The sequence below is a fragment of the Hemibagrus wyckioides genome, linkage group LG16, assembly GCF_019097595.1.
Source record: "Hemibagrus wyckioides isolate EC202008001 linkage group LG16, SWU_Hwy_1.0, whole genome shotgun sequence".
NCBI lineage: Eukaryota > Metazoa > Chordata > Actinopteri > Siluriformes > Bagridae > Hemibagrus > Hemibagrus wyckioides.
The window spans coordinates 18,248,536-18,266,116 of record NC_080725.1 but is presented as its reverse complement, the minus strand read 5'-3'; the positions used below and the strand labels follow the sequence as shown (position 1 = coordinate 18,266,116).

The following is a 17,581-nucleotide window of genomic DNA, read 5'->3' as shown; positions in this document are numbered from 1 at the left end:
AACGGTGGCAGCTTGCCAGTGCTGGGGCTTGAACGCCGATCTTCCATTCAGTGACCCAGAGCCTTAACCACTGTCTTCAGGATGAGGGGTGGGTGGCTGGGGGTAACGGGAATTAGTCATGCTAGTAAATAGACACCTGTCACCTGCAGTATCCGGGGACAATTTGCTACTCGATCACATTCTGCAAAAGCCAGTAAGGAAAAGAGTTGATCAGCACACTTGAATTAAAAACATGCTTGGTGGATAGACAAAAAACATGCTAACACGGAAAACCATCTTAATAGTGGTAGCAACAAAACTGAACAGACTCCTTTCGAACTGCAGGTATAAACAAACACAACAATAATGTGAACACCTGCCAGCGTGTATCGCATCAACTCATCTCTCCTGTAACAGGAAACACTTATTCTAACCAAACAAAGACGAGCCACCAACACAATGGCGTCATAGTTATGAATAGCTCTATTATGCCACAATTCTTGAATCTGATTGGTCAAAATGCCATGACTTAATTTCCTATAACAGCACAGCTCTAACGATATAGAAAGATATATAATCTATCAATTCTTCTTAGTGTAAGGAGACATGTTATAGCATTTGGAAGGAGTCCTGGGTGTCAGTGCTTTTGTAGGAGACAGTAATAGCAAAAGTCCTCAGGAGACAGGACACTTTCTCAGTAAATTCAATAATTATATCGGATGCCTTTGTATGATTTAGGATTACAATTCCAGTGATCCAAACCTGTTCATTATACTATCTCTGTGAACAAAGCAAGCTCCATGAAGACTTCAGCTCTCCTAGGGGTAACAGGGGGAACTAATGAATGGGAATGGTCAACAAAACATAGACAGGTGTCTACTTTAATTACTTAAAGATGCACTAAATGCACTTTTTTTTAGTTACATAGTACATACTTGAAAGTGGACGCTTGAGGGCAACGCCCTAGCAACAAGGAGTGGTTCAGATTAACTTTTTTTCCTCCCCTTCTCTCTACCATATCCGTTAACCGGAAGTCAACCTGTTATATTAGTAACTTACAAAGTAAACATACCAAGCACCAGGTTTAAGCTTAACATCTCTACAGCATCGTTTTGATGCGGAAATGAAATCTGACCCCACACCACACCCACCTACACACACATACGTATACACAAACCGAGTCAACTCCCAAGTCCACATCACACACACACACACACACACATTTACAACAGCCTTTCAGAAGGTCTTTCCGGGTGGAGTGCTGAAGCGCAGTTTCTACAGGTAGGAAACTCTTTATCTGCACTAGACTTTGTGTTAACAATATCATACAAACTTTAACACGCCCTTCTAATGTCAACTGTAATAACGTGTAACAATGAACTGTAACAACACTAGTGTATTAGTTTAAACAGCATGTAAAAGGATCTTATTTATCATGAGCACTGCAACCTAAGCACGTTGTTTTTTTTTTATATAAATATAAATAATAGCATGTTTTATGTAAACTATATGCATGTCTATGATGCGTTATGAAGCGTCACAGGAAGTGTCACGTCTTAAAAAAAAACTTTTCAGCCGTCTCGTGATCCGCTTTTTCCTTCTATAGTTCATATTTTTAGCCTGTAGGCGGCGAAAACAGGCTTTTTTGTTGGTTGGACAGAATAAATAAATTCCCTCTGAGTCTGAACTGAACACACCTAGAGTCTTGGGTACGAGTGAGTTTAATGCTCAGAGGAAAGGTCCGAGTAAGAGTTTAAGGGCTATACGTTAGACGAATGCAAAGTGCCTTGTAGGTCACGTGACTCTCTCTCTCTCTCTCTCTCTCTCTCTCTCTTTCTCTGTCCTCCGTTGCATGTCGTTGCATTCGTGCTTATGCGTTCGTTCCGGCTTGGCGCGTGACTGATAATAAAATCAAACCGATCATACAGATGTGCACAGCTGGAACACATTTGCAAACCTTAATCTGGTTACATGAGCATGCGAGGTGTTTAGTGCAAACTACATGACAAAGTGTGGCATGCGATTGTGCTGAATTCATACACACACGCACACTATTGAATAGAGTACTGAAACATCACACTCAAAAGCACACATATACTATTGAATTAACACACCCAAATACAAGTAAGTACAGTACTGAATGCAGTACTGAAACATAACACTCAAAAACACATATAGTACTAAATGAACACACCCAAATACAAGAAAGTACAGTACTGAATGCAGTACTGAAACATCACACTCAAAACACATATAGTACTGAATTAACACACCCAAATACAAGTAAGTACAGTACTGAAACATCACACTCAAAACACACATATAGTATTGAATTAACACACGAAAATACAAGTAAGTACAGTACTGAATGCAGTACTGAAACATAACACTCAAAAACACATATAGTACTAAATTAACACACCCAAATACAAGAAAGTACAATACTGAAACATCACCCTCAAAAAACACATACAGTAATGAACTAATACACCCAAATACACACAAGTACTGAACTAACAGTCCGAAAACAATGCTTAACAGCTACCTTAATGAATAAACAATTCAGCGCTCAATTCAGAACCGTGTGAGGATTTTTGGAGAGCTATATTCAAGATTCAAGATTCAAGAAGCTTTTATTGTCATTTCAACCACATATAGCTGACGCAGTACATAGTGAAATGAAACAACGTTTCTCCAGGACCTGGTGCTACATAAACATACTACAACAAGTTCAATACAAAACAACAAACAACACCACAGAGCTAGGACAGAAGTTTGTCTTAGCCACGTAAAGTGCACAGTGTGCAGCTAGGTGCAAACAGAGCATAGACAAGACAGTGCAAAAGACAATAAATACAAGAAAGACAACACAAAAGAACACAGGACACTTAGCGCCGAAAAGAAATAAAAGAACGTGTACTGGAATGTAAGTGAAATAAAATAGATAAAGTGAAATGATGTAAAAAAAAGTATTGTGCAAAAATACACAGCAGCGGTTGAGGTAGTGCAAATAGAATAAACATAAATATAACTATAGCAGCGGATGACAGGTAGAGGTAGTGCAGTAAGTAATGAACAGTATAAATTATGTGTGTGTGTGTGTAATGAATGAATAAATGTTCATTCAGAATTGTATGTGGGTTTTGTAACACTAACACCTCTAAGAAAACATCTACAGTACTGAATTAACACTTGATAGCTGTAACAACAAGAACAACAACATAACAAAATGGCAACACCTATTCAAACAAGCGTGGATCATAGCCGTAACTACTCCTACTGAAAATTTAACACCTTCTAACCAATCAGAATTGAGAATTTCATTCTGGTATACACTGTGGTGTATATAACAAAACCTATAATACCTATAATGCATCCAACATGCGGTGTATATAAAAAATGTGTGATGAAAACAATATACTGTCTCAAACACAATAGATTTGTGTGTGTGTGTGTTGAAATGCCGCACCTGCCCAGTAAACCCACACCATAGTCATTACCTGAACATCAGTTATTAACACTCCATTAATCTTAGCAGCGAGACAGTTGCTCAGGCAGATGGCGAGCAGCGTTTAGTGTCATACTTTTGCTCACTTTAAACCCTGTTCATGTAACACGGCTGTGATGAATGATTCACGTGGGTTGAACGGTGCGTGTGTGTGTGTGTGTGCGCGCACCGGTGTTTAGGGAAAACCCTTTTGTTTTTGTGTGTAAGGTGAGGCGGGAGGTAATTACAGGTGTGTGTCCTCCTTAATGAGAGGAAAGCCGAGCCAGGCTTTGCATTGACGTTAGAAAGTAGGGAGGACATCATTTTGTTTAAGTTGGTGTGACTGGAAGGGGTTGACTAGTGGACTTGTCTTCTTTTCTCCTGCAGTTTGATCAACTCTGTTGTTCCTGCTTGAACCTGTAGCACCATGGCTGCGGTAAGTTTCAGCTATTCATTTTTTTATTATTTACCTGAACAGATGATTTAGGTATAGGGGATTGATGTGACGAATTGTAATGTATTTTTAAAAGAACTTAGCACTGCTATTTCTCAGCCTCACACTGTTATACACACTCTCACAAAAATCCTGTCGGGCTTAGAATCACGGCATTGTCTTCTCGTTGAAATTTTTTGGACAAAGACAATAAGACGCTTGTGCCCATGCTGTGCTGAGTAGCAAGCATTCCTAAGGCTAGTCTATCAGGTAAATCTTATTAGCGAGTCACAAATTTAATCAGATGACATCGGCAACACTTTTTACGCATTGTTAGTTGCTTGACATTAGATGACCCACTGCTATCCAAGCATTATCAACCTTCACTGGTTAACCAACGTTGCCAAACTATTACACAATAATGCAATTTAGAAAAACATATAGCTTTTATCCTAATCACTAGGGCTGAAGGAGTGAAAAGAAAGACTTGCGTTTTGATCAATCTGTTTTTGTTATCTTTACGATTGATTTTATGGACTCCATCCAAGCAGAGAGAGAGAGAGAGATACATGAGTGTAAACATACTGTTTAGCTTAATCAGGCGTTGGTATGCGTGCATAACCGTTCCTCTCTCTTTTTTTGTAGATCTAGATATTCGTTTGTTGCTCTTGAAATGTATTCAAATGCTTCTGTGGAAACCTAGTTTTAACCCCAGCGCTGTTCGTTTGCATGAAATGGGTACTACCGAGTCGTTCAAGAGCCGAAAGAATCGTTTCGTATCGGTGATCTGATCTGACTCGCTGAATATAAGATCCCAAATTTTAATAGTTTAGCTTCCATTACTCTTCCTATATCTTCCTCCTACCTGGGGAAGTGCACAACAAAAAGAAGCAAATCTCACACACTAAAGATGTCTGACTGCAATTGGGCTAAAAGGGTTATCATTTCTGGACCGCTTCCAGATCAGAATATTTCTTCTAGTCGTGATTAAAAAGATAAGGACAGCGTACAGGACGAATGGTCGAGTAACCAACCAATGTTTTCTTTGTGTTTTTAGCTTGGAAACCGCGGTACAGTCTCTCAGGCGTCGGATTTCGATCCCGAAATCGACGCAGAGAAACTGAGAGTGGCCATGAAGGGAACAGGTGAGGAGACCTGATCAGGAGGAGAAATAATAATAATAACAGATTGTTGTTTATGAATTATCATTCATATGCTTAACACCGCAGTGCTGTCGAATGCTTCGTTCTGATTGGTCAGAAGGTGTAGATGAATTTTCAATAGCGGCAGCTGTGCCCATATTTCTGGCTGTAATTCACTCCGTCTAATACATTTCTGTAGCACACAGGCACTTATATATATATATATATATAGTATGTGCCACATGAATGGATTTATTTAATAGTGTCTAATTGTTGAGATACTGAAGATTCATTTAAGGAGACATTTCTGTAATATTCAGGGAAGGAGTCTCCAGTGTCAGTGAAAAACAGTCAAAAGTCCAGCACAGAAGCGTATAATTAGCTCAGTTGTTAAGATGCTGGACTTCTGATCATGAAGGTTATGGGTTCAAATCCCTGAACTGCCTCTGCTGGGTGTATGAGCAAGGCTGTCAACGTTGTTGTATAAATCAGACACCATGGCCATAAATATGATAACAGAACATGAAGTGTGAACTTTATCATTTGCATCTGTGTATTTATAGGTCTAGCTTCCTGGTTGGCACTGCCTGCTTCAGTAAACATCCTGCTCAGACTCTAATATTAATATTAATATTGTTGAGCTAATTTTAGAGAAGGTTTTTGGTGCTCTTCCTTCTGAGAGACTGAGAATCGAGACTTTTCAGCTCTCGGTACGGTAAAGTTGACCGGCAGACCCGACAGATGTGCTTTCCCTATTTTAAAAACCACTAGCCGCCACTCCGTCACACCACTGCGTCATTTATTATTTTCCTACATTAACATGCCCCTGTCGTGTCCATTTCCTCAGTTAATTAACATGGCAAGCTGTTTTCTGTTCCTCATTCCTCCAAGCCAAACCAGAGTTGTGGCGGAGAGACACTTCTGGAATGTTCAGACGCTTGTTGAACAATCTGCGAAGCAGGAGCTAACAACACAGTGCATAATATTGCAGCGGTTTATTGCATTAGAGCTCGGAGCATGTGGAGGTTTTCTGTGTGTTGAAGTGGCGTCAGCCGAATCCATCGCGACGTGTTAACAAAATGCTTCACACAGACACACAGAAGCTGTAATTCAAATACAAATGTAATAACTGTGTGTTTGTTAGTGTTTAGTGTTCTCACTACCTTCTGACCAATCAGAAGCTGAGAATTCTTTTTCGTTCTTGCAAGATTTCACACACGTACCCCAACCCCCTCTGTTAGTCTTATCTCTTAATAAATTATGCAGTAAAATTTGCAAAAACAAATTGCACAACAAGGCCTTCGGAGGATTGATTTCATAATAAGGAAATTACTGGAAGGGGTATGAGCACTAACCCCACCCTACCCTACCCTCTATCATTGACCTTTATCACTTTTCATACAAATGGAATGCAAATTGTTACAAACTCATGGAGACCGTGTCGAAGAAAAGAAAAGAAAAGGAAAAGACGAGAAAAGAAAAGGTCTGATGTCTAAGTTTAGATATTCACTTTTTACTACTTTAAATACTCATTTGAATCTTTTTTACATTTCTTTCGGGGAAAATCTCTTCGGGGTTGCTCTGTTCGACGTTCGATTCGGTATGATTTTAATACCATAGCAATAACTACGCTTCCTGTGGAGGGAGTATCCACGGATTAGGGGTTTTCTTTCCCATGAAACCTTTTGCTAGATGTTTTTGAATTCTTAGAATTGATTAATGCAGAAAAATCCAAAACGGGAATGTTAAGACGTTCTATGTAATGCTTTAAGGAACTAGCGAGTACTCTTTTTGTTTAAATTACACAATGAACTGCGTTTCCTTTACGAGAAGAAAGTGTTATTTTTTCCCTCTTTCGCTTTGTTGTTTCCTGAAATGTGATATTGAATTTATTTGACTATTTATTTCGCCATATTACAAATGACTTTCCTGTCCGTAAGTGTGTTAAACTACGAATGATTATTCATGAATAACTCTCTCTAGTGTATTTGCTTCCAAATCTTTACACTGAAGTGTTTTGACCACATCATCTCTTCTTCTTGGTCCTTCATTTTTTAGGCACCGACGAGGCAACGATCATCTCCATCCTGAGTCATCGTACGATCGCACAGAGGCAGAAGATTAAGGAGGCGTATAAAGTTTCTGTAGGAAAGGTCAGATTTATTTATTTATTTATTTATTTATTTATTTTATTCTTTCATTTAAAAAAATGACCGATTTTAGATTACCGAGTTGTATTTTGTGGGCTGCTGGGTCTCAGCAGCCCACAAAATACCAGAGGATATTAAACATCTGTACTGCCGTATAATCTACACAGAAAGATAGACGGATGGACAGCAGGACAGATGGGTGTACTTTATTGATCCCTGAAGGGGAAGTCATCTGTTTACCGTAACTAAGGTCACTATCTGGAAATGTTTTGTCAGGTTTACGATGGAGAGAAGATTTCAGGGTTTTACTGAAGCGTTTGCATGTGCATGAGATAACAAGAGCGAGGCCCATTTTCATTTATGGTTCCGTGTATGAGTTTGTTAAAGGAGAAGGATAAGTAACGTGTTAATCATCACCAAGGGGAGTACAGCAAATATGGTGTAGGGAGTTAGTTGAGCTCACAGGAGACTTGACCGTGAGCACACACACACACACACACACACACGGTCGAACGGCTTAAACAGCAAAGCATGTGATGCAGAGAGCCAGGAGGGTCAGGCTGCCTGGAGAAACGTTTGGAAAGTGAAGATTTCCCTGGTGTGTGTGTGTGTGTGTTGACAAAGTGTGAGTCACTCGGTGGAAATGTCCACCCGTCTCTAACTGAACACACACACGCACACACACACACACACTAAGTTCTTTCCTTCTGCTTCACTCTCTCTTTATCTGTACTTGTATTTTCTTTCCTGTGAATCGAACATTTTTTTGCATTCTCTTTTTTATCTCTCTCTCTCTCTTATTTTTTCTCTGCTTGTTCGTCTCCTTCTCTCTCGCTAGACCCAACGTGCAAACACAGAACACGCACCACGGTGTTTGAGTGTGTGTGTGTGTTTTAATGATTAACTCATATGGATTGTCTGTTTCTGATTATATGGGTTGGAATTTTGTGTCTCGGTTGCGAACGCAGCACTAAAGTCACATTGTTTTTCTGTTTTAAAACAGACACTAACATGGAAACCAGAAATGTGTGTGTGTGTGTTAAGCTAGCTGACCTTGGCTGATGTTAGTGATGAACAGTGCCTTTCATTACTGCAGCGTATTCATCAGGTTTACCTGCTGTTAAAAATTGTCGAAGGATTCGACGCTGCAAAGAGAGACTCAGATACTGAAATTCAAGACGGACATTCTGTCCATTACCCATGTTCTTTTCTTTCTTTTCGGCGCTAAGTGTCCTGTGTTCTTTTGTGTTGTCTTTCTTGTATTTATTGTCTTTTGCACAGTCTTGTCTATGCTCCGTTTGCACCTAGCTGCACACTGTGCACTTTACGTGGCTAAGACAATCTTCTGTCCTAGCTCTGTGGTGTTGTTTTTGTGTTGAACTCTTTGTTGTTGTATGTTTATGTAGCACCAGGTCCTGGAGAAACGTTGTTTCATTTCACTATGTACTGCGTCAGCTATATGTGGTTGAAATGACAATAAAGCTTCTTGAATCTTGAATCTTGAATCTCTGACTGTACACACAGAGGAAACTCTCTCTCTCTCTCTCTCTCTCTCTCTCTGTCTTTCTCTCTGCTCCTCATTTCACTTGCGCTCTCTGACATTTCAATACAAAGTGGCTGTATTATGATGGCTGTATTGAGTTGCAGTGTTGATAAAACATTTAAATCTGTCTCTCAGTCAGGATATCACTCTGTGTGTGTGTGTGTGTCTTTGACTTTGAGTGTGTGTGTGTGTGTATTCATTTGAGTGTTTTTGTATATATTGAATATATTTGCATCTTTCTTTCCCATGAATAGAAATTTAACCACACATACCCAAATGTATGCATACAGTGTAGGGCTGTAACCCCAATGTGACTATGTGTATCTACAATGGTTATAAAAAAAAAAAAGTCTACACACCCCCTGGGAGGTTTTTGTGAGGTAAACAAATAAAAAAAAAATTAAGCCAAGATGAATAATGTCAGAACTTTTTCTAACCTCACTTTAAATCACAACATACACCAATCAGGCATAACATTATGAGCAGTGACAGGTGAAGTGAATAAGACTCTCCTCATGTTAGTGGGTGGGATATATTAGGCAGCAAGTGAACATTTTGCCCTCAAAGTTGATGTGTTAGAAGCAGGAAAAATGGGCAAGTGTAAGGATTTGAGCGAGTTTGACAAAGGGCCAGATTGTGATGGCTAGACCACTGGATCAGAGCATCTCCAAAACTGCAGCTCTTGTGGGGTGTTCCTGTTCTGCAGTGGTCATTATCTATCAAAAGTGTTCTGTAAGTATCCTTTGGAGGCTCCACAGAGGCCCCACCTCGCAACATAAAGGATTGGTCCCAGATACCTTCAGGGATCTAGTGGAGTCCATACCTTGACGGTTCAGGGCTGTTTCGGCAGCAAAAGGGGGACCAACACAATATTAGGCAGCTGGTCCTAATCTTATGCCTGATTGGTGTATGAAAATAAAGTGATCTTCCTGGTTTCATTGAAATGCTGAAGCCACAGTCCACAAAGAGCTCACAAAGCATGCGTGCTATCTCACCAGGGGAAAGATATCAATCAGGAGAGGGGTATAAATAAGAATTTCGAAAAACAGTAACATCCGTTATTAATAAACCGAGAAGATGGAGCACAACGATATTTATACATATGAGCGTGGTCTAGATGAACTTTATTTTTTTGAAGCAGATGTTCTGGCAAGCTTTTTCAGTTATTTGCAATGGGCACATTTGTCAGGAAGTCGTTGTGTACCATTAAAACTTTCTTCCATTAATATGCTTTGACACATACCCCAACCTGTGTACTGCTTCTCTGCCCTCTTAGTGTATGAACACATGCATATATTTCACCAAATGTTTTTATTTTCTTCAGTTTCTAATCAGATACTGAATGTCTGTGATGCTCCTGATGTCAGAACCTCACTAAATCAGAGAATTTGGTTTGGCATTAATATCAAAACCTGTGAGTGAATTAATCAGAGAGAATTTCCCTGCTGACTTGAGCAACGGCACTGATCCTCCTCTAATCATATTAATATTTGCTTAGATTTACTCCGGTTTTTGGGGTTTAGTCCGTTCCAGAAAGATCAGGAATGGAAAATGGTAGTGTAAGAACGAAGAAATCTTCACTGTTAATTATATTACCTAAAGGATTAGATTGGAAACCCCAGCAGAGATGTGTTTGCACCACCTGTTACTCATGCAAACAGGGTGAAAAAACAAAACAAAACAGGAAAACTGTATCTCCTTTTGTCCAGCGTCCAGACATCTTTCTGGCCGAGTTTCAGATCTTTTGTGTGGCTTTTGAGAACGTAAAAGTGTGAATATCACTAAGAACAGGCAAATGTAGCCGTGAGCTTCACACCTTCCAGGCTGTGCATGAGAGTAACACCAGGACCGATGCAGTCCAGGTGTACACATGAACGGTCAGTGTGTGGTCAGTTTCTGGCAAGCTTTCTAAGAAAAAGAAAAAACAGATGCTGCCTGCCTGTAGATTAAATATCCTAATATAGATACAAATATAGAAAAACACACACATTCATTAATATACCTGCAATGTTAAAATCTACTCCCTGCTTTGATTCCTCATAGAATTTGGAGGATGATATAAAGTCGGAGCTGACCGGGAATTTCGAGAAGGTCGTGTGTGGGTTGCTGATGCCTGCACCTAGCTACGATGCTTACGAGCTGAGAAGCGCCATCAAGGTGAGTCGATCCTTTCAACACCAGCCGTTATCGGTGAAATTCTGATTGGCTGTTTCTATAGGATCTTCCTGGGTTCATCCAAATGCTGAAGCCATGGTCCACAAAGAGCTCACAAAGCATTCATGCAATCTCAGAAGGTATTAAAGGGTATTAAAGAATTTAGATGTGCCATGGAAACACAGTAAAAGCTACTAAATGGAGAAAATGGAGCATCTGTATTCAATATTCAGATTTAATCCAGAAGTGGGCGTGGTCTAGACTGGAACAAATAACAACAATAAACTCAAACATGATGGACCAAGCCGTTGCTTTGTACAGCGTCGTTATTTAGAGTGGATAAAGTCATCAGGCTTTAATTAGTTGACTTTAATGCACAGTAGCTGTGCTTAATAACTGAAAAATGACTGCGCTAGTTAGAAAAAAAATAGCATTAATAATTAACAGTAAAACAAATGGCATGAGTTAAAAGTTATGAGGTTCGCTGAACTGGCACTGAAGAGCAAACCTAACTCTACTATTGAGTTAAAATTGAAGGATGTAGCTGAGGCAGTTTTTGGATGTTTAGATTCTCATGCTAGTGTCTGGCTGTGTTTATTGCAGGGTGCTGGAACTGATGAAGCATGCCTGATTGAGATTTTGGCTTCAAGGACCAATGCTGAAATCAAAGCTCTTACTATCACCTACAAGAAAGGTATACATGAGTGATGTGGCAGGGCAGGCCTCGATTTGCTACGTTGTGAAGTCACTATTTTGAAAGCAGTTCAACTTTATCTGAAAGCTTTAATAAGTGTGAGGCCATGCATTGTGTCTCTTCAGGGACTGCTAACCCCACCCCCCTTCACCCAGGCCACGCCTCCTTGGTGTACCTGACCTCATGTGACATGATGTGTTAGGTTAACGCTGTTCTATAGGCCTGTGTCCATTTGATATTATTATTTTTTGCATAAAGATATGCCTTTTGATATGCAAATGAAGCCTGGCTCTGTGTCCTGTGTTTAATCAACTTGTAATGATGGCAGAGCACGATCGTGATCTGGAGGATGATATCTCTGGAGACACGTCTGGCATGTTTAAGAGGGTCCTGGTGTCCTTGGCCACGGTAATCCACCATGCAGTGCACACAAACACACACACACACACACACACATCCTGCCGTGTTTTGCCTTGCAGATGCAGCGTTGAGGCCACAGTGCACCTGTACAGGTGTGTTCGGTCCTCCTGAACAAATGAGCGCTCACAAGCGTAGATTTACATGAAACTACAGCATTGTTCAAAAGACATCTCTTAAAGGACTACTACTACTACTCGGACTTCTACTACTACTATTATTTCTCCTATTCCTGCTCTAACTGCTACTCTTCCTCTGCCTCCTCCTCCCTTTTCTCCCCTTCCCCTCTTACTACTACTAAAACTACTACTCTTCCATCTCCTCTTACTATTACTCCTATTCCTGCTCTAACTACTACTTTTCCTCCTCCTCTTCTTACTACTCCTACTCCTCCTATTTCCACTGTAACTACTCTTCCTCCTCCTCCTCCTCCTACTACTACTATTATAATTACTCCTATTTCTGCTGTAACTAATCTTCTTCTTCCTCCTCCTCCTCCTCCTCATACTACTACTACTCTTCCTACTAGTTCTACTACTATAATTACTACTTTTCCTTCTCCTCCTCCTCTTACTACTACTATTACTACTACTACTATTATTACTCCTCTTTTGGCTGTAACTACTTTTTCTCCTTCTCTTCATCCTCATACCTCTACTACTACTATTATTACTCCTATTTCTGCTGTAGCTACTCTTCCTCCTCCTCCTCCTCCTCTTCCTCTTACTACTCAAACTGCTACTATTATTACTTCTATTCCTACTCTAACTTCTACTCTTCTTTCTCCTCCTCCTCCTACTACTACTCCTATTCTTGCTGTATTTACTACTCTTCTTCCTCCTCTTCCTTCTGCTCATCCTCTTCATCCTCCTCCTACTATTCTTGCTGTAACTATTACTCTTCCTCTTCCTCCTAACACTACTACAGTATGTCCGAAAATTCAGGAACCAACGGGAGTTAATACATAGATTTGCATCTATTCATCTGTTCAGTTTGAGCATTTTCCCAGGATTATGTTTTTGCAGAATTTGCTCAACATTTACGGATCAACATTTGACTTTTCGGAGACCCTCTGTTACTACTCCTATTCCTATTCCACCTACTATTCCTCATCCTCCACCTTCTACTACTACTACTACTACTACTATTGCTTAAAAATTTACCTGTCAAATTACAGCTGTTAGAAATAAGAAGAATAAGAAACGAACAAAGGTGCTGATGCTGTTAGGAGCTTTAACCCCATGTAAAAGTCATTTCAATAAATAAATGACATTGTTATCTGTTTTCTTTACTTTTTTACAGGCCGGGAGAGATGAGAGCACCAAAGTGGATGAGGCCCTCGCTAAACAGGATGCCAAGGTAATCATGGAGAAGTAATGCCGCTAATCTGTGCATTATTAAACACAATAATGTTCTGCCTGTGTGTAACACAACACAACGTCGATGCGTGTTATTCCGTAGGAGATCTTCGAGGCCGGCGAGGCGCGCTGGGGAACAGACGAGGTCAAGTTTCTGACCATCTTGTGTGTGAGGAACCGGAACCACTTACTTAGAGGTGCGTTCGACATGGCTAGGTTTGTTAGTGTTATCTAATAACATGCGGCCTCATCTGCTTACTATCTAAAGTATATAAAATTATATAGAAAATACAATGATATACAATGAATACAGAGTACAATGATGATTCATGGAGGAACCCGAAGAGGTCTGAAGGACAGCAGTGAAAATCATATCATAGACTCAACACTGCCTCCTTGTGGTAGATAGTTGCAAGAAGGGTATTTTTTACTACGTAACCATCAGTTCTATAATTTACTATCACCCAGAAGGCTGTTTTCTCTTCTTGCTAGTTTCAGGCAGCTTACTGTAAATGTATTTGATCCTCTCTTCTTGTTGCAGTGTTTCAGGAGTACCAGCAGATTTCAGGCCGAGACATCGAGGACAGCATTAAGAGGGAGATGTCCGGCTGTCTGGAGGATGTTTTCCTCGCCATAGGTCCAGACTTTTATTTCACTAGTTATTCAGATGTCATTCTCCTTTAGAGATCCTTAATACTCTGTTAATGATCTGTTATTTTTGTCCACATTTAGTCAGACCACATAGATCATTTCATGAGAAGAGAATTTCTTAGCACTCAGACTTATCCTATACGTAACGTCCCTTCAAAAATATATCCGTAATGTAGCTTTGTGGGAAATAGCAGATTCATTTAGACAGGCTAACGAGTGTGTGTTGTGTCTTTCTGTTCTGCAGTGAAGTGCATCAGGAGCAAGCCGGCGTTCTTTGCCGAGAGACTTTACAAATCTATGAAGGTAAAATAATCAGAGCAGAAATAATAAGATCCATTTAAACAGTGCATTTAGGAAATGATGTTTCGGAAAGGGAACTTACTGAAGCGCGCGTGTGTGTGTGTGTGTAGGGTTTAGGCACCACTGACAGCATCCTGATCAGAGTGATGGTTTCTCGTGCTGAGATTGACATGATAGACATCAAAGCCGAGTTCCTGAAGATGTACGGAAAAACTCTCAACTCCTTCATCAAGGTGAGTAACACACACACCTACACAAATAATATTATCTTTTATTCCCATATATTTATTTCAAACTTACCTATTTTGTTGGGTTCTGATTGGATGTGAGCCTTCCAGCATGTTCTCTGATTGGCTGTTTGACAATGGTGACACACTATAGAGTATACTTAATCAATAACTGGTGCAATCATCAGTCCATAGACATCATATGCTTTACTTTTGCTCCCCCTGGGTCACGAATACACGAAGAAGAATCCGAAATGCTTCCGAAATACACACAAGCTTCAATATATGTAGTGCAGTTCGTTAGGAAAGATAGAAATGATGGCAAATGAATCTTCTTTGGAAAAGTTCAACAAAGAAGGTGGATGAGTATGAACAGGAAGTGACAGACTGGACGAAGCACATGGGTTGTCTTTTCAGACAGAAACATGGACAAAAAGCATCTTGTGTTACATGAACTGAAGATTCAGTTCATTTCAGTTCTTCTCAGGATTTCTCCTGTGATATCTGTCTTCTTTCTGGTGAAATAACGCTTAGACCACTAGGGTCTGTGGTCTTATGTGAAAGCTGTTGTTAAGTTTCTTTGTGTGTGTGTGTGTTTAGGGGGATACATCCGGAGATTACCGTAAGATCCTTCTGGAGCTTTGTGGAGCTGAAATCTAAGCCACAGATCCACTTCATTTACTATAATATGACATTTATTAGGAGTGTGTAATACATTTGCTTAGTTAATTGACTCCTGTTCATTAACATGTAGCTAACGTGTGTGTTTCCGGTCCAACCATATATCAAAACAATGTCCAATATTTCACGCTGTGTATTGCCAAGTAAACAGATCGGTGCTTTAATCTCTAATTAAAGAAAAAATTTGTACCTCTCTCTATCTCTCTCTCTGGTCTCTTATTTCAATACTTAGTAGTTAGTTCTAGTACTTAGTTTCCAGCTTCATGCCTTTGTATTAGAAACAGATAGTTAGATATTTAGTATTAGTGCTGCACACTAATTAGTCTTATTACAATTCAGCTGGAGCTTAATTATAATCTAAATTCATTTCTATTTAGAAACTTTGTTTATCAGAGGCTGATGATGGTATAGATGATAATATCTGTCTGAGAAAGAATACCTCGACGAAAAACGTGATGCTAAACTGGAGTCTAAAAGCTTGTGAGCTGCATTAGCCTTAGCTCCAGTGCTGAAGCATTAACAACATGAATTAAATGAGTGGAGAAACGTATAACAAGCAAGGATGCATTAAGCTATAAACGTGCTATAAAAACCCTGGGCGCAGTAAACCTCTATTTTTAAATAGAAGAGGAGCTGATGAGTGTCAGGAGTCTAATTAACTTGCTTGTGTTTCAATACAGTCATTAACATGACCTCTGCATTTGGATTTGGACAGCAAATAAGTTCACACAATGATGTGATGCTTATATATTAGTGTGATGTGCAAGGAAGAGCTAGCACAAATATTCTTCAGGTGTGTGTGTGTGTGTGTGTGTGTCAGTAAACGTAAACTGTCGGAGCGGGGTCAGCGGATGCTGAGGCGCATAGTGCGAAGAGGTCGCCAACTTTCTGCAGAGTCAATCGCTACAGACCTCCAAACTTCATGTGGCCTTCAGATTAGCTCAAGAACAGTGCGCAGAGAGCTTCATGAAATGGGTTTCCATGGCCGAGCAGCTGCATCCAAGCCATACATCACCAAGTGCAATGCAAAGCGGACTGGACTCTGCAGCAGTGGTGACGCGTGCTCTGGAGTGACGAATCGCGCTTCTCCATCTGGCAATCTGATAGACGAGTCTGGGTTTGGCGGTTGCCAGGAGAACGGTACTTGTCTGACTGCATTGTGCCAAGTGTAAAGTTTGGTGGAGGGGGGATTATGGTGTGGGGTTGTTTTTCAGGAGCTGGGCTTGACCCCTTAGTTCCAGTGAAAGGAACTCTGAATGCTTCAGCATACCAAGACATTTTGGACAATTCCATGCTCCCAACTTTGTGGGAACAGTTTGGAGCTGGCCCCTTCCTCTTCCAACATGACTGTGCACCAGTGCACAAAGCAAGGTCCATAAAGACATGGATGACAGAGTCTGGTGTCGATGAACTTGACTGGCCTGCACAGAGTCCTGACCTCAACCCGATAAAACACCTTTGGGATGAATTAGAGCAGAGACTGAGAGCCAGACCTTCTCGTCCAACATCAGTGCCTGACCTCACAAATGCGCTTCTGGAAGAATGGTCAAAAATTCCCATAAACACACTCCTAAACCTTGTGGACAGCCTTCCCAGAAGAGTTGAAGCTGTTATAGCTGCAAAGGGTGGACCGACATCATATTGAACCCTATGGATTAGGAATGGGATGTCACTTAAGTTCATATGCGAGTCAAGGCAGGTGAGCGAATACTTTTGGCAATATAGTGTATATTAGGCAGCAAGTGAACATTTTGTCCTCAAAGTTGATGTGTTAGAAGCAGGAAAAATGGACAAGCGTAAGGATTTGAGCGAGTTTGAGGAAGGACCAAATTGTGATGGCTAAATGACTGGATCAGAGCATCTCCAAAACTGCAGCTCTTGTGGGGTGTTCCTGTTCTGCAGTGGTCAGTATATATCAAAAGTGTCCTGTAAGTATCCTTTGGAGGCCCCACAGAGGCCCCACCTCGCAACATAAAGGATCTGCTGCTAACATCTTGGTCCCAGATACCTTCAGGGATCTAGTGGAGTCCATACCTTGACAGTTCAGGGCTGTTTCGGCAGCAAAAGGGGGACCAACACAATATTAGGCAGCTGGTCCTAATCTTATGCCTGATAGGTGTATGAAAATGAAGTGATCTTCCTGGTTTCATTGAAATGCTGAATGCAGTGGTCAGTATCTATCAAAAGCGGTCCAATGAAGGAACAGTGGTGAACCAGCCACAGGGTCATGTGGGGACGTGGGGAGTGAAGGCTGGCCCGTGTGATCTGATCCAACAGACGAGCTACTGTTGCTGAAATTGCTGAAGAAGTTAATGCTGGTTCTGATAGAAAGGTGTCAGAATACACAGTGAATCAGTTTGCTGCA

General features: G+C 40.5%; 1 protein-coding gene across 1 annotated transcript; it reads left to right on the top strand.

The window, feature by feature from the left end:
* Positions 1 to 1,123: 1,123 nt before the first annotated feature.
* On the top strand, positions 1,124 to 15,415 carry anxa4 (annexin A4). The gene is made up of 13 exons (XM_058412556.1): positions 1,124 to 1,260; positions 3,854 to 3,902; positions 4,957 to 5,044; positions 7,100 to 7,194; positions 10,778 to 10,891; positions 11,492 to 11,582; positions 11,911 to 11,990; positions 13,302 to 13,358; positions 13,461 to 13,554; positions 13,899 to 13,994; positions 14,253 to 14,311; positions 14,419 to 14,541; positions 15,136 to 15,415. The coding sequence occupies exons 2-13, from the start codon at positions 3,894 to 3,896 to the stop codon at positions 15,193 to 15,195; spliced, it is 966 nt and encodes a 321-aa protein (XP_058268539.1). The 5' UTR covers positions 1,124 to 1,260; positions 3,854 to 3,893; the 3' UTR covers positions 15,196 to 15,415.
* Positions 15,416 to 17,581: the final 2,166 nt, after the last annotated feature.